This window comes from Mixophyes fleayi, chromosome 2, assembly GCF_038048845.1.
Source record: "Mixophyes fleayi isolate aMixFle1 chromosome 2, aMixFle1.hap1, whole genome shotgun sequence".
NCBI lineage: Eukaryota > Metazoa > Chordata > Amphibia > Anura > Limnodynastidae > Mixophyes > Mixophyes fleayi.
In genome coordinates, this window is record NC_134403.1 from 139804931 (window position 1) to 139826937 (window position 22007).

The following is a 22007-nucleotide window of genomic DNA, read 5'->3' on the forward strand; positions in this document are numbered from 1 at the left end:
AAGGTGCCTCCAGGAAAGGCCGCTAGACACCTTGCGCGGATATATATATATTTTTTTTACAGAAGTAACGCTTATTTTTGCTCATGCCCTATAGAGGTGCGAGCAAAAATTATTGTTACTTTTTACTGTAAAATTGGTAAAAATGTGCATCTGCAATGTTCTTAGGAACATTGCGTACAATTTAAACTGCCCTATAGAGTGATTGTACATTCCTACGTTTTGATAAGTGCTGAATTACAGAGAAGCCAGCAGAGCACAATCATTGCTGTCTTTGCACTAGGTTGACCAAAACCAATGCCACATGCAGGGCCACCATCAGCAGGGTAAAGGTGGCAGGCTGTGGGGCATGTAAAATAATTTTATGGGGCATGTAGGAATGTCTAATGGGCATGTAAAGGGCATGTGGGGCGGTCTGTGGGCCATGTGGGGAGGTCTGGGTGTAATGGCTCCACACAACAACTCTGCATCCACCTGATCGGGGGGGGGAACTGTGTGGTCAAGAAGAAGGAGGGGGGCCCCGCTTGTTTGATATGTAACGGGCTTCACAATTTCTGATGGCAGCCCTGCCCACATCTACCCTTTATCACACTTCATCTACATTCTACAGTGATATCTACATTACATAGCATACAAAGAAATAAGTTGAGAACTGTTGCATTATTTGTTTTCTAATTATATAACAGTCATTTATATTTTCTATCAACTTATAAAACCATCCATAGACAGTATTAGGTTTTGGATTCATTAACTCACCAGCACTCTTACCTTTAATATCTTGCAGCAGGATGGATGTCATACATTGCCAGTCTTTAAGAAATCTAGGTGTGCAATCCCACAGACTGTCAACAAGGTATGTCACATGGTCATGCATCTAAAAGCAGTTAAACCAATAATAGACTTTCATTTACAAGTAACATGGCACGGTTAGGTAAGTTCTGTGAATTAAGTTCTGAACTTAAATAACAGTCTGCATCAAGTGATACAATTGACACACCACACAAGTTAAACAGAAAGATTCTAAATAATAAAAATTAGGAACAGGGTGCAGATAGTGACTTGCAGATACAACTTGACATCATACAGTATAAACATTGGAACCATTGGTAGTACTGTACACACAAAAGAGTGCTAAAGTGATAAAGTACACAGGATTCAGTTAGATGGAAATAAGGTCTTAATAAATCAATCTCAGATTCTGACTTCCTAAAAGTATAGGTAGTGTAGAACAAAGATAGGGCCATTAAAACAAATATTAGGGCATATCAGTTGTATTATGTATTGAAGTTGCTTCAAACATGCCTATGATTGTAATGAACAAATGAAGTTTGTGTGTGTGTGTGTTAGGGAATTTAGACTGCGAGTTCTCTGTACAGCGCTGCAGAATTAGTGGCGCTATATATATATATATATATATATATATATATATATATATATATATTTTTTTATATATATATATATATATATATATATATATATATATATATATCTGATGATGAGAATGATATGTATGATTCCATTAAATTCCAGCCAGGAGCTGTAATGCCTTTCAGGTGAATTTATTCTCTCTGAACCAGGTAGCCGTATTTTTGTGGAGAAAAGTGACAAGATATATGTCCATGAATTGACTACAGGGATATTAATAAAGTAACTGTCAATAAACAAAATAATCTCACATTAATCCCTGAGTTACTGGAAACATTGCAATTTGCAGAGATCTTTAAAAAACTGGCTTTAGAGCATCTCCACAAAAACAATTATATATTAGACTAAATAAGTGTGAGTTTCAGAACACATAATCCAATTTTTCAGATACATCATCTTCCTGTATGGTCTAGGTATAGATCCTAGCAAGATTAAGTGTTTACGAAAATGACCTATTCCCAAAAGTGAGAATAAAAAGCAGAGTTTTTCTAGAATTTGTACACTTCCACAGAAGATTTACTAGAAACCTCTCTATAATTATTGATCCTATCATCACACTTACTCAGAAAGATGTTTTGTTTAACTGGTCCCATGATAATGGAGCTGAATTTGTGCATCTGAAAACCATCTACCTCTGCTTCTATAGCCAATCTTAATCCAGAAATGTCATTTGTGGTCAAAATGGACACATGCCACTCTCCTGTAGGAACTGTCCTCTCCCAGGAGACTGGGCCTAAAATGATGTTACATCCTTGTGCCATTTGTTCCTTATATAAGAAAATCATTTCTGGTGCTGATGTATATGCATCACCATGAATCATTATAGGTGTATTATTCCACAGAGAATTGTCTCATTGTTCTTGATTAAGTATTCAGCTGCCATGGAGTCTTGTGATAGAATTCATCATCATCATCATCATCATCATCGCCATTTATTCATATAGCGCCACTGATTCTGCAGTGCTGTACAGAGAACTCATTCACATCAGTCCCTGCCCCACTTACAGTCTAAATTCCCTAACATACACACACAGACAGACAGAGAGAGAGAGACTAGGGTCAATTTTTGATAGCAGCCAATTAACATACTAGTATGTTTTTGGAGTGTGGGAGGAAACCGGAGCACCCGGAGGAAACCCACGCAAACACAGGGAGAACATAAAAACTCCACATAGCTAAGGCCATGGTCGGGAATTGAGCTCTTGACCCCAACGCTGTGAGGCAGAAGTGCTAACCACTTAGCCACCATGCTGCCTGGAATTAGTGTATATGTATTATAAATGTGTGTTCATTTTGTATTTCATGCATTATTACAATTATTGTGACTCATATAAGATTCATAGACATAGTCTTTTATATATTTAGATATTTTTTTTACAATTTATACTAGAATCAGATTTATTTGTGCTGTCTTGGTCATAAAATATGCTCTCTCTAAAAGGACAGTTCTTAGAAATCATTGCAACTTTAAGTTCATTTAAGCATGTCAGCCAGAAAAGAAAGGTGGAGACTTTTTCTTCAAGATTTAATTGACATATTTCTTATAGGCCAGGTCCAGGAATGCAAAAGGTGAGACCCTGCCATGTCTATATTTTAATCCTTTTTAAGATACTGAGCCTGTTACTACCATTATTTCACAAAACAACTTTGTAGGAGTGACTAAACCTTCTGACCTCCTGTCTTATGGTAAGCAAAGTAAATATAGTGACCCAATACTATGTCACCCTAATAAGAATCATTCAAATAACCTTTTTAGACATTTATGAATATGTAGTGGAAAAAACATTGAAGAATGTTTTAAAATAAGTGACAGTGCCCACTACAATGGGTGGGGGGTTACAGGCCAGGAGAAAGATCTTGAAGCATTAAGAAAATGTACAAGATCCAAGATTGTGTTGAGAATTCCATCAATGTTACTCTAACAAAACTGGAAAAAAAGACATCAAGATGATGTTCTTCAAAAGATTAAGGAGATTTTAGGAACTGAGCCTGCTGGGCCTTGAACAATGGCTTCTGTGTTTCTGGCCTGTTGCATTGATGGTCTACCACCGAGACATTTATTCTTTAAAAAACAGTCCTTTATAGACTATTCCTAGGCTTTTTGTAATTACTCATTAAGTTTAGCCTGTTCATGTTCACTGGCCAATCAGAACACTGAGCTATTTAAACTCAACAGCTTTCTGTTCGCCTTGCCCAATTATTGTAGTTTCAACCCATAAGCTCACTTTACTATTTCTACTATTGTTACCTGTGTACTGAACCAGCCTGTCCTTGACTATGTCTCTGCTTGATTACCTGTGCAATGACCGTCTTGTTTAGCTACACTCCACTTCTGCCTGCATGGACCTTGGCCTGTGCAGGCAGAACTGATTTCTTCAAGGCTGACTACTCGACTCCTTCTATGATACCTAAACTATTACAAAGGGTGTGCAGATCATTTCAGGAAGAGAAGGTAGAGGTAAAGAGCATTACAAACAGTGTAGATAGACATGGGGAACATCACTTCAGGTAACAGAAAGAGGAATGGAGGAACATGTGCACACTATGATACATACATATACAGCTCAGTGTCAATTAGATTTTGCAAGCTAGGAGCTCAGAAGTTCAATGGTATGAAGAGAATGCAAGGCAGTTCCAGAGGCATGTCTGTGTTCAGAGTGTGTTGTGATTGGGTGTAGTGGTGTCGAGCAGAGGACCGTGATAATGGCCTGCTTCTGTCCACAACAATTTCCCGTCTCTGCAGCTTCACATTAGACCATGACATCTCTGTAACATCTCTTACGTGGTGTATAGCTTTAAAACCATTAAAGGATCATTCTGAGCAATGCACTGAACACGCCAGCTGCTGCTCCACTTGTTCCTTGAGACTTTCATTTGTTGTTGGTGATCGATACGCTGCCTGTCTGAAATGTCCTCTTATGTTGACCTGGTCTTTATTTGGAGTGTTCAGGAACAAGCAGAGCAGCTTTGTGTGCAAGATGTCTAGTAACCCCCCCCCCCAGGTAACCTGAACACAAAACCACAAGTATGTAAGCTTTTAGGTATAAATTTTTTAGGATATTATCCTTTAACAAAGGACATATTTAAAAAATAACAGATAATTAGGTAATATGCCTGCAATAAATTTACGCAATGTTTAAAATGCCCTCATGCATGTTTTCATCATACCTCGCTTTCAAGGAAGAAATTTAGAAGATTCTTCAACTGTCTTAGATTGTCCTCAGAACATTTTGTTTCCTGTGAATGTCTCTCTTCTCCTTTCACTGGGTTCAAATACCTGTGTAATGAGAGCATGAGTATTACAGGAAACAGTACATACAATAAATTATGCTTCCACCATTGGACTTGTATTTGAAAAATTACATCAATTAAAATAAAAAAAATTACATTGTGCTTCAAGTTCCTTCCTAGACCCCTATTATTAAGGAGGATAGTACTCTTCTTTTTATTTTGCTTACCTTGAACTTGAGACTTACACATTTCTCAACAATATAAAGAGAAAGGCAGTGGATGTCTGTGATGGCAGAGCGGACTCTAAACTTATCTACCATAATATTAAAGATTGGCCTCAATGTCATCATTATGTAGGACATTGCCTAAGTGCCTGGGCTGCTGCTGCCAGACTACATTTTCAGAAACTTAGGCAAAGAAATAAGTATTGTGCTTTTTGGTGGCCTCCGATCTGCTCTGTCAGTTCTTCCCTCACTCAACTCTAGCAGCCTTAGAGCTGCTAACATTAGAAATAACTACTTCTCTAATGTCTACACTTAAACAGAGTAAAATATGTAATGTACAAGATAGTCTGTAAGATATGTAAAATGTTACAAAAATATAATGTGTGTCATTACAATGTTAACCTCTGTCTTAATTGTCAGACACTTGTTTCTGAAGTTGCCCAGGTAAAGGGATTCTCCATAAAAAAAAAAAAATATATGTGTGCCAAGCATATGCATTTTAAGTGAAACTTAAATATAGTTATTGAAAAAGAAGCCTGGTATGTGCATTATGCCACACATTATAGCTAAGTTCACTATGCAAAACTGTATGCTAGTTGGCCAGCAGTCCTATATGGCAGTATATGAGTGTAACCATCGATATAGGAGGATTTAACAGCAGATCGAATACTTTGCTGATCTATACTGCGCCGTAAGTACAGCATATACATCTATGGCAGCATTGTGTACCAAAACAGTGGTATATAGAACTTAGAGAAATTCTGTATAAGAACATTTTGTAGACATCTACAATACTGTCTAGAAGGTGAATGTGTAACACTAATGTGTGCATCTTAACCTTGCATGGGGTTCAGAGACAGTGCCCAGGTACTTCAGGTATTTGAAATATTCAATCTCTCTGCTCTGTCCCCCCCCCTCTTATAGATTCTTTCCCACTGTCTATAGACCCGGTTACTACTTGTCTTCTGTCTTCTATTCCATATGCTCATTTTTCCCTTCCTGCACTCTCCAGCTCTTCAATGAGGCGCCGAGTGGACAGCAGTGGTGCACAGGTCTGCGCACTCTGACAGCCGGCTCCAACCTCCGCTACACTGACAGTTACATGAGCAGCTCTAAAGTCTTGACATGACCAGATAGGCTCGATCTCTCAGGTCTGTGAGCCCTATTGTCTGACTGGCTATTGGGTAGGAGCGTCGTGAAACTCTCAAATCACAGAGTTAGGGGCAGGGTTGTTCATAGTCTTGAAGCTGTTGGTTGCAGTCTGAAGATAACCCCAAATTCACTGCCTAACACAATTCCGCCTCTCTCATTCAGGCTCCCCGGATCTCACCTTACACCCATTTGTACTTTAACTCCAGCTCTTGTTCCTTCAGTGAGCTAGCAAGAAAATAAGGGTTGTGTGTGTGCATTTATCACACTGGCCTGGGATGGGTATATCACACTTCTGTAAGCTGGCACTACATCTCTAGAACACTGAGCTGGCTGGACACTTAGGGGCATATTTATTAATGACCAAATTTTTAACACGATCCCTTTAAATCCTTATTGCAAAGATAAGGATTAAAAGATCGTGTTTATTTATTGAAAAAAACTTCAACAGGAACAGCAGTCACGAAAAACTGCAGTTCCTGCGAAAACGGACCTGTATATCTTTTCTATGGTCTTTATCACAAAGTGGCAACCTTTGCGATAGGTACCGGAGGGGAGAGCAGTAAGATGCGGTGAGGAATCCAAAGATCCTCTACCGCTATGTTCACCCTATAGAGCAAGTTGAAAAATTACACATACAGTTATGTATGCCAGCATGAGCTGGCATACATTACCGTATGTGTAAATGGCTTTTCATTGCATATTATTGCAGTACAGAGCACTGTATTTCGAAAAAAAAATGAAAAGCAGCAGATATCTATGATATCTTAAAACAAAAGCAATAAGGGGTGCTGTATCCAACAATTTCTATTTAATAAAATGCAAATATAATAGCGATTACAAATTCGCTTAGATACAGTAAATTGCCTATACAAGGTCAACAATACAATGGACATCAGGTGATCCCAAATACAAATCACCTAAAGGATCACAATATAAAATTGCAGCTCACGGGGAACAAATCAGCTGATGCACATGAGTATTAACGCATAAATAAGGAATAAAAGATTATATAGAACACACTTAATAGTGGTTCCCAGAAACACCTCAATAAATGGTTATATGCAGATATTTATAATGCTTGATAACATACATACAGCCGCTGCAGCGGTATAGATGATTCAAATCCCTAAGAGTAAAGGGAAACAAGCAATGTGCAATATAGCACTAATGAGCTCTCCTTGTTTCAAAGAGCAGATTTTAACTATGCATGCAGCAGAACGATATATAGCATTCATTAGCAGGATATTCCTTTTGTATAGTTATGATGGTTTTTTTGAGAGTGCAGAAATACCACTAAAGCAATTAATTACAATGGAAAGTCCTTTGTAGTGGATAAGCGTTGATGATTTATATCAACTATTAGTTCTCCAGATTCCGTTAATACTATTCGGCAAAACAGTTAGACTTTGGCATGCAGAGAACTGCAGCAACAGTAATAGAAGTCTTTAGCGCAATGATCCGGCGCTTAATAGCCGATACAGATAACACGGAGGCCGTAAATAAAATCACTTCATCCACTTACTTAGCAATCCGTTGAATACCCCGAGGTACAAAAAAACGATGTCCATACCCCGTTAGCTTTCAAACAGTGGTCTCAAGCAGGGATCCATCGTGTCGGACAGTTGGTGGGTGCTACGGGGGTTCTCCCATTTACAGAGATCCAATCCAAATGGGATTTGTCTAATGCAAAGATCTGAAGATATTTACAGATTAAACACCTTTTGTCACAGGGCCTCCCAAAACAACATACTTCTAGGAGTTTAACGGTGTTCGAATCGATGTGTTTCAGGTCACCATGTCCCTCACATTCCCTTTCAACTATATATAAGCTTTTGGTAGAACATATTTTCGTATCTCCCCCGAAATTTACCATAGAGTGGGAGAGAGATTTAGGAGTTGAGTTACAAGAGGCAGACTGGTCTAAAATCTTCCAGGCAGCGCACGCGTGTTCTCCGAATGTTTCAATCCTAGAAACTCACTATAAGGTAATTATCAGGTGATATAGATGCCCGGCTCATCTGGCGAGGGTCTTCCGCGGGGTGCCCGACACTTGTTGGAGATGCAACCAGGGTTCTGGTTCTCTTTTGCATATCTGGTGGGACTGCCCCGTGTTGCAAACGTTTTGGTCCCGGGTGATAAGCATCACGCGGAAGTTGCTAGGTCAAAACATACCCAACACCCCGGTGTTCTGGCTGGTAAATAAAGTTGACATGCCTCTATCATGTTTTAAAAAATCTCTCTTAAAATGTATTATCTCGGCAGCGAAGGCAGTAATTCCAGTGAAATGGAGATCAACTATGCCTCCGAGTATTCGGGACTGGTCTAATAGATTGGAACTCTATAGGGTCATGGATGAGATGCATTTGTCAACCACAGACTCGTTTGAAATGTACTATGCTATTTGGGTTCCATGGTTAAACCTATTAGACTCTCCAGAGTCCCCGATCTCAAATTTGACAGATTGAGTGGTTTTGTTCCCATTTTTGCACCAGTGGGTTGGCTTGGTTGAGTGGACCACTTAGGCTTGTGGTGTGCTCGGCAGATGCATAACCTACTAGGTTGACAGAGCTCTAAAATAAACTGAAATTTTTGAATGAGGATTTTGCTTGACCCATCCTCCCCCAATGTGGTTCCCCCCTTCCCTCCTTTCCCTATGTCTGTGTGTTATTGGTCATATGGTTATTAGCAGGTGTGTGTATAGTTTGGCATAACTCTTTTACAGAGTTCTGAGTACATTTTGGACTGGTGCCGGAATGTAATTTTTCAGTGTCAATAACATACCATGCCAATTTGTTGGTGGTGTATTTATAACCTGTATATGTGAGTAAAACCCAATCCACTTACTTAGCAATCCGTTGAATACCCCAGGGTACAAAAAAAACGACGTCCAGAGATGATGAAAAGAATATTAAAGTCCAATAGTGTTCTGACGCCTTTCTCCGTGTTACACACGGTTTCATCAGAGAAATAATGTCAATAGAATGTCCACATACTATTTAAAGCCAGTTAATAGGTCACCTGACCATAACTGGCCAATAGAATCATGATTCCAATCGTTCTTTGATTCAAACGGTGTGTGTATAAACTAGGGATGAGCGCGCTCGGATTTCTGAAATCCGAGCCCACCCGAACGTTGCGGATCCGAGTCGGATCCGAGACAGATCCGGGTATTGGCGCCAAATTCAAAAGTGAAACTGAGGCTCTGACTCATAATCCCGTTGTCGGATCTCGCGATACTCGGATCCTATAAATTCCCCGCTAGTCGCCGCCATCTTCACTCGGGCATTGATCAGGGTAGAGGGAGGGTGTGTTAGGTGGTCCTCTGTGCTGTTTAGTTCTGTGCTGTTTAGTTCTGTGCTGTTTAGTTCTGTGCTGTTTAGTTCTGTGCTGTTTAGTTCTGTGCTGTTTAGTGCTGTGCTGTGCTGTGCTGTTTAGTGCTGTGCTGTGCTGTGCTGTGCTGTGCTGTGCTGTGTTCTGCAGTATCAGTCCAGTGGTGCTGTGTGCTGTGCTCTGTCCTTCTGAGGTCAGTGGTGCTGCTGGGTCCTGTGCTGTGTCCTGTTCAGTCCAGTGGTGCTGTGTCCTGTGCTCTGTGCTTCTAAGGGCATAGTTATTTCCCCAATATTCCCCTGTGTTTAAAAAAATAAAAAAAAGTTTTTTTAAAAAATACCAAAAACTACTTTAATATTTTTTAATTACCACAAAATTTTCACAACCAATCCTGCAGTATAAGCCCATTGGTACTGCAATATTACCAAGTTCACACATTCAGCAGTAAAAGTCCAGTGGTACTGCAATATTACAAAGTTTACACATTCTGCAGTATCAGTCCAGTGGTGCTGTGTCCTGTGCTCTGTCCTGCTGAGTTCCGTAGTGCTGCTGGGTCCTGTGCCGTGTCCTGTTCAGTCCAGTGGTGCTGTGTCCTGTGCTCTGTGCTTCTAAGGGCATAGTTATTTCCCCATTATTCCCAAGTTTTTAAAAAATAAAAAAAAAGTAAAAAATAATAAAAAATTTAAAAAAAAATAAATATATAATAATTATAACCAAATTTGCAAAACCAATCCAGCATTATAAGTCCATTGGTACTGCAATATTACCAAGTTCACACATTCTGCAGTATCAGTCCAGTGGTGCTGTGTCCTGTGCTCTGTCCTGCTGAGTTCCGTAGTGCTGCTGGGTCCTGTGCCGTGTCCTGTTCAGTCCAGTGGTGCTGTGTCCTGTGCTCTGTGCTTCTAAGGGCATAGTTATTTCCCCACTATTCCCAAGTTTTTTAAAAATAAAAAAAAAGTAAAAAAAAATAAAAAATTAAAAAAAATAAATAAATATAATAATTATAACCAAATTTGCAAAACCAATCCAGCATTATAAGTCCATTGGTACTGCAATATTACCAAGTTCACACATTCTGCAGTATCAGTCCAGTGGTGCTGTGTCCTGTGCTCTGTCCTGCTGAGTTCCGTAGTGCTGCTGGGTCCTGTGCCGTGTCCTGTTCAGTCCAGTGGTGCTGTGTCCTGTGCTCTGTGCTTCTAAGGGCATAGTTATTTCCCCACTATTCCCAAGTTTTTTAAAAATAAAAAAAAAGTAAAAAAAAAAAAAAAATTAAAAAAAAAAAAAATATATAATAATTATAACCAAATTTGCAAAACCAATCCAGCAGTATAAGTCCATTGGTACTGCAATATTACCAAGTTCACACATTCTGCAGTATCTTGTGCTACATATAATGGAGACCAAAAATTTGGAGGATAAAGTAGGGAAAGATCAAGACCCACTTCCTCCTAATGCTGAAGCTGCTGCCACTAGTCATGACATAGACGATGAAATGCCATCAACGTCGTCTTCCAAGCCCGATGCCCAATCTCGTAGTACCGGGCATGTAAAATCCAAAAAGCCCAAGTTAAGAAAAAGTAGCAAAAAGAGAAACTTAAAATCATCTGAGGAGAAACGTAAAGTTGCCAATATGCCATTTACGACACGGAGTGGCAAGGAACGGCTTAGGCCCTGGCCCGTGTTCATGACGTGTTCAGCTTCACCCACGGATCTTAGCCCTCCTCCTCCTCCCCCCCCCCTACAAAAAATTGAAGAGAGTTATGCTGTCAGCAACAAAACAGCAAACAACTCTGCCTTCTAAAGAGAAATTATCACAAATCCCCAAGGCGAGTCCAAGGGTGTTGGTGGTTGTCAAGCCTGACCTTCCCATCACTGTACGGGAAGAGGTGGCTCGGGAGGAGGCTATTGATGATGTAGCTGGCGCTGTGGAGGAACTTGATGATGAGGATGGTGATGTGGTTATTGTAAATGAGGCACCAGGGGGGGAAACAGCTGATGTCCATGGGATGAAAAAGCCCATCGTCATGCCTGGTCAGAAGACCAAAAAATGCACCTCTTCGGTCTGGAGTTATTTTTATCCAAATCCAGACAACCAATGTATGGCAATATGTAGCTTATGTAAAGCTCAAATAAGCAGGGGTAAGGATCTTGCCTACCTAGGAACATCCTCCCTTATACGTCACCTGAATAACCTTCATAGTTCAGTGGTTAGTTCAGGAACTGGGGCTAGGACCCTCATCGGTACAGGGACACCTAAATCCCGTGGTCCAGTTGGATACACACCAGCAACACCCTCCTCGTCAACTTCCTCCACAATCTCCATCAGATTCAGTCCTGCAGCCCAAGTCAGCAGCCAGACTGAGTCCTCCTCAATACGGGATTCATCCGAGGAATCCTGCAGCGGTACGCCTACTACTGCCACTGCTGCTGTTGCTGCTGTTAGTCGGTCATCTTCCCAGAGGGGAAGTCGTAAGACCGCTAAGTCTTTCACCAAACAATTGACCGTCCAACAGTCGTTTGCCATGACCACCAAATACGATAGTAGTCACCCTATTGCAAAGCGTATAACTGCGGCTGTAACTGCAATGTTGGTGTTAGACGTGCGCCCGGTGTCCGCCATCAGTGGAGTGGGATTTAGAGGGTTGATGGAGGTATTGTGTCCCCGGTACCAAATCCCCTCGAGATTCCACTTCACTAGGCAGGCGATACCAAAAATGTACAGAGAAGTACGATCAAGTGTCCTCAGTGCTCTTAAAAATGCGGTTGTACCCACTGTCCACTTAACCACGGACATGTGGACAAGTGGTTCTGGGCAAACGAAGGACTATATGACTGTGACAGCCCACTGGGTAGATGCATCCCCTTCCGCAGCAACAGCAACAGCTGCATCAGTAGCAGCATCTACAAAATGGCTGCTCATGCAAAGGCAGGCAACATTGTGCATTACAGGCTTTAATAAGAGGCACAACGCTGACAACATATTAGAGAAAATGAGGGAAATTATCTCCCAGTGGCTTACCCCACTTAGACTCTCATGGGGATTTGTGGTGTCAGACAATGCCAGTAACATTGTGCGGGCATTAAATATGGGCAATTTCCAGCACGTCCCATGTTTTGCCCACACCATTAATTTGGTGGTGCAGCATTACCTCAAGAGTGACAGGGGTGTGCAGGAGATGCTTGCGGTGGCCCGCAAAATTGCTGGACACTTTCGGCATTCAGCCAGTGCCTACCGCAGACTAGAGGCACATCAAAAAAGCTTGAACCTGCCCTGCCATCACCTCAAACAAGAGGTTGTGACGCGCTGGAACTCCACCCTCTATATGCTGCAGAGGATGGAGGAGCAGCAAAAGGCCATTCAGGCCTACACAGCCACCTACGACATAGGCAAAGGAGTGGGGATGCGCCTGAGTCAAGCGCAGTGGAGACTGATTTCCGTGTTGTGCAAGGTTCTGCAGCCATTTGAACTTGCCACACGAGAAGTCAGTTCCGACACTGCCAGCTTGAGTCAGGTCATTCCCCTGATCAGGCTGTTGCAGAAGCAGCTGGAGAAAGTGAGGGAGGAGCTGGTAAGCCATTGCGATTACAGCAAGCATGTAGCTCTTGTGGATGTAGCCCTTCGTACGCTTTGCCAGGATCCGAGGGTGGTCACTCTTTTAAAGTCAGAGGAATACATTCTGGCCACCGTGCTCGATCCTCGGTTTAAAGCGTATGTTGTGTCTCTGTTTCCGGCGGACACAAATCTACAGCGGTGCAAAGACCTGCTGGTCAGGAGATTGTCCTCTGAAGAGGACCGTGACATGCCAACAGCTCCACCCTCATTTTCTTCCACATCTATGGCTGCGAGGAAAAAGCTCAGTTTTCCCAAAAGAGGCACTGGCGGGGATGCTGATAACATCTGGTCCGGACTGAAGGACCTGCCAACCATTGCAGACATGTCTACTCTCGCTGCATTGGATGCTGTGACAATAGAAAAAATTGTGGATGATTACTTTGCTGACACCATCCAAGTAGACATGTCAGACAGTCCATATTGTTACTGGCAGGAAAAAAAGGCAGTTTGGAAGCCCCTGTACAAACTGGCTCTATTTTACCTGAGTTGTCCCCCCTCCAGTGTGTACTCGGAAAGAGTTTTTAGTGCAGCGGGGAACCTGGTCAGTGAGCGGCGAAGGAGGTTGCTTCCTCACAACGTTGAAAAAATGATGTTTATAAAAATGAATAATCAATTCCTCAATGAAGTACAGCACTGCCCTCCAGATACTACAGAGGGACCTGTGGTTGTGGAGTCCAGCGGGGACGAATTGATAATGTGTGATGAGGAGGAAGTAGACACTGTAGGGGGAGAGGAATCAGAGGTTGAGGATGAGGACGACATCTTGCCTCAGTAGAGCCTGTTTAGTCTGTACAGGGAGAGATGAATAGCTTTTTTGGTGTGGGGGCCCAAACAAACCAATCATTTCAGTCAAAGTTGTTTGGTAGGCCCTGTCGCTGAAATGATTGGTTTGTTAAAGTGTGCATGTCCTATTTCAACAACAGACCTCTCAACTGCAGCTCATCCCTCCTCTGCGGGGATAATGTCTCCTGTGCTCTGACACGTCACTCTGTGTACTCTCAGCCTCAGGATCTGACACTACAGCTACCATGCCTCTTGTAGCAGCCCTCACTCCAGGGCCTCTTCCATGTGCAGTGTCCCCCTCTCTCTTGGGTTCACTATAGTGGCATGGAGTTCTCCCCCTCATCCAGGGCACACATTCCTTGCCCTGGCTCAGTCACCACGCTCAGACTTCCAGGCAATGCTGGGGGAGCCTGGGAGCTTCCACCCCAGGTCCCCAGCTACAACTCTCCTCTCCTGTGTCTTCTCTCTCTTTCTGACACTTTAAAGATCGTGCCTTTAAATGAAAAAGTCAGTCTTCATTGCACGACTATGTGCAAGTGCAACAGGGACATTTTTTTGGGTTTACAAAGTCAAACAATAACACTACGACCCTGTCTGTCTGGGGTCTGTCAATGACGAATTGTCTGTAGCATGTTTGGAGGAGGTATTGTGGCCCCGGTATCAAATTGGGTACCGGGGCCACCCCACTATGCAGTCCAGATACTTGTTTGGTGGAATTCCGACACGTGGAGGGTTTTTAAATTATATTGTGGCCTCGGTACCAAATTGTGTACCGGGGCCACCACACTACGCAGTCAAGATACTTGTTTGGTGGAATTCAGACCAGTTGAGGGTTTTATTATTATATTGTGTGGACCACTCTATCTATACCACACTACAACTCTATACCACTCTATTTCCTACTTTAATTCTATTTAATTTTATTTCCTACTTTAATTCTATTACTAATTAATTACCATAAAGAGGAACAAAAAAAACCAATTTTACCAAAAGTATAATATGACTTAGACTTACAAACACTACACTTGAAAGATCGTGCCTTTAAATGAAAAAGTCAGTCTTCATTGCACGACTATGTGCAAGTGCAACAGGGACATTTTTTTGGGTTTACAAAGTCAAACAATAACACTACGACCCTGTCTGTCTGGGGTCTGTCAATGACGAATTGTCTGTAGCATGTTTGGAGGAGGTATTGTGGCCCCGGTATCAAATTGGGTACCGGGGCCACCCCACTACGCAGTCCAGATACTTGTTTGGTGGAATTCTGACACGTGGAGGGTGTATTTATTTTATTGTGGCCCCGGTATCAAATTGGGTACCAGGGCCACCCCACTACGCAGTCCAGATACTTGTTTGGTGGAATTCTGACACGTGGAGGGTGTATTTATTTTATTGTGGCCCCGGTATCAAATTGGGTACCGGGGCCACCCCACTACGCAGTCCAGATACTTGTTTGGTGGAATTCTGACACGTGGAGGGTGTATTTATTTTATTGTGGCCCCGGTATCAAATTGGGTACCGGGGCCACCCCACTACGCAGTCCAGATACTTGTTTGGTGGAATTCTGACACGTGGAGGGTGTATTTATTTTATTGTGGCCCCGGTATCAAATTGGGTACCGGGGCCACCCCACTACGCAGTCCAGATACTTGTTTGGTGGAATTCTGACACGTGGAGGGTTTTTTAATTATATTGTGGCCTCGGTACCAAATTGTGTACCGGGGCCACCACACTACGCAGTCAAGATAGATAGATGCGTATCATAGATAAAGTACATTCAGTGGTGTGGGGCAAATTGAAAAATATTCAAAATGCACTGACATTATCAAAAACAAGAGGTTGTCACACGCTAAAACTCCAACATGTATATGATGGAGAGGATGGAGGAGCAGCCGTATGTGTAGTGTAATGCAGATCTGTTGAAGGTTTTTTATATATTTTATTGTGGTGCCCAGTGCCCACTCCTCTACGCAGTCCAGGTACAATTATTGGTGCGAATCATAAAAGTTCAGGGTTTTTAATATATTGTGGTGACCCACTCCTCTACGCAGTCCAGGTACAATTATTGGTGTGAATCATAAAAGTTCAGGGTTTTTAATATATTGTGGTGACCCACTCCTCTACGCAGTCCAGGTACAATTATTGGTGCGAATCATAAAAGTTCAGGGTTTTTAATATATTGTGGTGACCCACTCCTCTACGCAGTCCAGGTACAATTATTGGTGCGAATCATAAAAGTTCAGGGTTTTTAATATATTGTGGTGACCCACTCCTCTACGCAGTCCAGGTACATTTATTGGTGCGATTCATAAAAGTTCAGGGTTTTTAATATATTGTGGTGACCCACTCCTCTACGCAGTCCAGGTACAATTATTGGTGCGAATCATAAAAGTTCAGGGTTTTTAATATATTGTGGTGACCCACTCCTCTACGCAGTCCAGGTACATTTATTGGTGCGATTCATAAAAGTTCAGGGTTTTTAATATATTGTGGTGACCCACTCCTCTACGCAGTCCAGGTACATTTATTGGTGCGAATCATAAAAGTTCAGGGTTTTTAATATATCTTGTGGTGACCCACTCCTCTACGCAGTCCAGGTACATTTATTGGTGCGATTCATAAAAGTTCAGGGTTTTTAATATATTGTGGTGACCCACTCCTCTACGCAGTCCAGGTACATTTATTGGTGCGAATCAAACAAGTTGATGGTTTTCTTATTATATATATTGTGGTGACCCACTCCTCTACGCAGTCCAGGTACATTTATTGGTGCGATTCATAAAAGTTCAGGGTTTTTAATATATTGTGGTGACCCACTCCTCTACGCAGTCCAGGTACAATTATTGGTGCGAATCATAAAAGTTCAGGGTTTTTAATATATTGTGGTGACCCACTCCTCTACGCAGTCCAGGTACAATTATTGGTGCGAATCATAAAAGTTCAGGGTTTTTAAGATATTGTGGTGACCCACTCCTCTACGCAGTCCAGGTACAATTATTGGTGCGAATCATAAAAGTTCAGGGTTTTTAAGATATTGTGGTGACCCACTCCTCTACGCAGTCCAGGTACAATTATTGGTGCGAATCATAAAAGTTCAGGGTTTTTAAGATATTGTGGTGACCCACTCCTCTACGCAGTCCAGGTACAATTATTGGTGCGAATCATAAAAGTTCAGGGTTTTTAATATATATTGTGGTGACCCACTCCTCTACGCAGTCCAGAAAGATACCTTGTTGCAACGTTTTGGACTAATAACTATATTGTGAGGTGTTCAGAATACACTGTAAATTAGTGGAAATGCTTGTTATTGAATGTTATTGAGGTTAATAATAGCCTAGGAGTGAAAATAAGCCCAAAAACTTGATTTTTAAACTTTTTATGTTTTTTTCAAAAAAAATCCGAATCCAATACCTTAAATCCGAACCGAGACCTTTCGTCAAGTGTTTTGCGAGACAAATCCGAACCTCAAAAATAACGAAAATCCGGATCCAAAACACAAAACACGAGACCTCAAAAGTCGCCGGTGCACATCCCTAGTATAAACTGAGTGTATTCAATAGAAGCAGGCACAAATAAACAGTGACAGAAATGAGAACATAATTCCCCAGTTAGTATTCAATAAGGGACCAACTGTTATAGATAAATATTGTGCATGCTACTGAATACACTTATATAGAATATTAATAGCATCTGTTTAAAAATAAAAATCAGAAAACAAATACAATAAATAACAATAAACGTCTTGAGCTGTGAAGTTCCATTAATGATATCCACATTATAAATGAGATGCATCTCTAGATTAGTACAGAAATAAAATAAAATTAAGACCAGGTGGGAATCTAATCCTAAACAGAGGTCTCCCATGCAAGGAATGGCCCCACCTAGCTTTGCTTAGCTTCTCAGTTCATTATATGCAAGATACCCATAGAGCAGATACACTGATGGGAAATTGGATATAAATAACATATATAACTTTAATATGGATCAACTTAAATATATTACAATGAATTCATATTGATATAAACATGTGTATGTGTATTCTTAAGAATATTAAATTGTCGTTCCACATTTGTTGTATATCTGATTAACTGTTCCTGCAGGATACAGTATGTTGGACGAACTATTCGTTCCGTAGGGGTACGATTTACTGAACACTGTAGAAATATTCTTAAGAATGTGAAGACCCACAGCTTATCATCACATGTTAACATCTGTATGGGTGGCTACTGGAGGGTCTTCAAATTAGAGCCAGTTGACATTACCCCTAGGGGAGGTGATAGATTCAAACTTTTATGCCGTAGTGAAGCTTACTGGATATTTAGACTCAATACGACAGTTCCATTGGGTCTAAATGACAGCATAGAACTGAATAATATATGAATTAACCAATCATTGCTTCATCTTACACTTGTCTTCAATATTTATTTGGTTAGGAGTACACTAGCCAATGTATTGACTATGTTTTACTTTGTCTGAGAATTTAACCAACATCTTGGATTACTCTAGGTGTATGGTTTATTTATTAAATTATTTCTTTAATTATACGCTGATTTACCAACCGGTCTATACATACACATGTTTATATCTATATGTGTATGCTCATATGAATTCATTGTAATATATTTAAGTTGATCCATATTAAAGTTATATATGTTATTTATATCCAATTTACCATCAGTGTATCTGCTCTATGGGTATCTTGCATATAATGAACTGGGAAACTAAGCAGAGCTAGGTGGGGCCATTCCTTGGATGGGAGACCTCTGTTTAGGATTAGATTCCCACCTGGTCTTAATTTTAATTTAATTTTATTTTATTTCTGTACTAATCTAGAGATGCATCTCATTTATAATGTGGATATCATTAATGGAACTTCACAGCTCAAGACGTTTATTGTTATTTATTGTATTTGTTTTCTGATTTTTATTTTTAAACAGATGCTATTAATATTCTATATAAGTGTATTCAGTAGCATGCACAATATTTATCTATAACAGTTGGTCCCTTATTGAATACTAACTGGGGAATTATGTTCTCATTTCTGTCACTGTTTATTTGTGCCTGCTTCTATTGAATACACTCAGTGTATACACACACCGTTTGAATCAAAGAACGATTGGAATCGTGATTCTATTGGCCAGTTATGGTCAGGTGACCTATTAACTGGCTTTAAATAGTATGTGGACATTCTATTGACATTATTTCTCTGATAAAACCGTGTGTAACACGGAGAAACGCGTCAGGACACTATTGGATTTTAATATTCTTTTCACCATCTCTGGACATCGTTTTTTTGTACCCCGGGGTATTCAACGGATTGCTAAGTAAGTGGATGAAGTGATTTTATTTACGGCCTCCGTGTTATCTGTATCGGCTATCAAGCGCCGGATCATTGCGCTAAAGACTTCTATTACTGTTGCTGCAGTTCTCTGCATGCCAAAGTCTAACTGTTTTGCCGAATAATATTAACGGAATCTGGAGAGCTCATAGTTGATATAAATCATCAACGCTTATCCACTACAAAGGACTTTCCATTGTAATTAACCGCTTCAGCGGTATTTCTGCACTCTCAAAAAAACCATCATAACTATACAAAAGGGATATCCTGCTAATGAATGCTATATATCGTTCTGCTGCATGCATAGTTAAAATCTGCTCTTTGAAACAAGGAGAGCTCATTAGTGCTATGTTGCACATTGCTTGTTTCCCTTTACTCTTAGGGATTTGAATCATCTATACCGCTGCAGCGGCTATATGTATGTTATCAAGCATTATAAATATCTGCATATAACCATTTATTGAGGTGTTTCTGGGAACCACTATTAAGTGTGTTCTATATAATCTTTTATTCCTTATTTATGAGTTAATACTCATGTGCATCAGCTGATTTGTTCCCCGTGAGCTGCAATTTTATATTGTGATCCTTTAGGTGATTTGTATTTGGGATCACCTGATGTCCATTGTATTGTTGACCTTGTATAGGCAATTTACTGTATCTAAGCGAATTTGTAATCGCTATTATATTTGCATTTTATTAAATAGAAATTGTTGGATACAGCGCCTCTTATTGCTTTTGTTTTAATTTACTATGAAGCAGATTCAGATTTCTTCTTGAAGGGAGCTGCGGTCCGAACACCATATACTATTAATTGATTCCTAGCGCCTTAATTTTTTGTATTATTGCAATCTATGATATCTGCTGCAATGCAGTGTTAATACATTTGCATAATACTTAGATTGGTGTCTGTTCTGGAAATTACATGAAAAACAATAAATCCCTTTCTCTGATTCCATCTTGGGGACACTGCTACCATGGGTTGTATGAGGGGACCATGGAGTTGGCACTTAACAAGTTTACTTGTTAAATGAATCAATGCTGACACAACCCATCGCCTCTGCAACCCCCTGTAGCTCCTCAGTTTAATTATAAAGTCTCAAGGAAGGTAAGCCAAACAACCAAAGACCATACAGCAGAAGAGCAGAAGGGGGGGAACGCAGTGTCCCCCAGATGGAATCAGAGAAACTGATTTATAGTAAGTATAAAAATCCTCTTTTCTCTTTCATCCTATCTGGGGGACATTGCTACCATGGGGACATTCTAAAGCAGCCCCGCTAAGAGAGGGACTGATCTGACAGCCCGTCACGTAGAGCACTACGACCAAAACTGGCGTCCGTGGACGCAAAGACATGGAATTGATAAAAGTTAGTGAAAGTGTGGACTGAGGACCAGGAAGCTGCTCTGAATAGCTGGTCCACTGAGGCACTAATTTGCGCTGCCCAAGACACCCCACCAAGCAGGTGGAATAGGCAACAATTCGATCTGGCACAGGTCGGTTAGCACGGACATAAGCCTGCTTATAGTTGAAGTAATCCATCTAGCAATAGACTGCTTTGGGCCTGGCCATCTTCGTTTATGGAAATTGAACAAAATGTTCAATGGAAATTGAACAAAATAAATAAGGAATACGGAGCGCCCTGACCACATCCAAGTACTCCATAGAATTCGGACCAGAGGACAACGCACCCTCTTTGAATACTGGAACCACAGTTTCTTGGTTCACATGAAAAGCCTAAAACACCTTCGGAGCAAAAGAAGGGATCGTACGGAGAACTGCTCTGTCATCGTCAAATACAAAGTATGGCTCACGACAAGAAAAGACTCCTAACTCCGACACTCTGCGAGCCGATGCAATTGCCAGCAGAGACACCAATTTCCAAGTTAAGAACCGCAACTCTGCAGAATGTATTGGTTCAAACAGAGGATCTTGTAGTATATTAAGCAGCAGGTTGAGATCCCAGGGTGCTTTGGGCGGGACATATGATGGCTAGATATGCAGTACTCCCTGGAAAAACGTCCGAATATTCGACATGTCCGCCAGTTGAAGGTGAAAAAACACAGAAAGGTCAGAGACTTGTACATTTAAAGAGTCCAGACGAAGACCTGCATCCAGGTCATTCTGGAGAAATTCCAGGATATGTGGGAGTTGAAAAGAAGCCAAATGGCAGGGTCATGTTTCATACCATTTAATGTAGATGTGGTGGTAGATACGAGCCGCAACTGGTTTACGAGCTGAAAGAGAACCCTCTAGACAGCCAAAGGCTATCTTCAACAACCATGCCGTTGAAACCAGCTGAGGCAGGTCCTGATGTCAGAATGGTCCTTATAGAAGCAGCTCATCTCGAAGTGGTAGACAAATCTCCTTACCCACCACTATCAAGAGAATGTCCACATACCATACTCGATGCGGCCAAGGGGAAGCCACCAGCCCCCCTTTTCCTGACACATCTGAGAACACGGTGAATCATGGGGATTTGGGGGGGGGGGGAGAACAGATACCCCAACTGGGAGTCCTAGGGCATTGTCATGATGTTGACGGCGATCGCCAGGGGTCCCTTGCCCTTGCTTAGAATCTGGGTACCCTCCGGTTGTGCCTCAACGCCATAAGGTCCAGGTCCGGGAGACCCCATCTTAGGACCAGCGACTGGAAGACCTCTGGATGGAGTGACAACTCCCTTGGCATTACAGCATGTCGGCTCAGATAGTCTGCCTCCCAGTTCTGGACGCCTGGGATGAACACTGCTGAGATGAAGGAAATGTGGTGTTCCTCCCAGGTCAAGATCTGCACTGACTTTCTCATTGCTCCTGCACTTCTGGTTCCGCCTTGTCTGTTGACATAAGCCACCACCATGGCATTGTCGGATTGCAGACGGACCGAAGGTCCCTGAAGGATGGTCTGGGCACCCTGTAGGGCCAT

The 22007-nt window shown here is 41.4% G+C and overlaps 1 protein-coding gene across 3 annotated transcripts in view; it reads right to left on the minus strand.

Moving 5' to 3' along the window:
* Positions 1–22007, minus strand: part of LOC142141515 (cohesin subunit SA-2-like) — a 101648-nt gene that overhangs the window by 43096 nt on the left and 36545 nt on the right. For all 3 annotated transcript variants that reach the window (XM_075200066.1, XM_075200065.1, XM_075200067.1), the window contains exons 15-16: positions 4591–4699; positions 766–871 (exon numbers count right to left, since the gene is read on the minus strand). In XM_075200066.1, coding sequence (XP_075056167.1) covers positions 766–871; positions 4591–4699 — 215 coding nt within the window. The remainder of the gene's footprint in view (positions 1–765; positions 872–4590; positions 4700–22007) is intronic.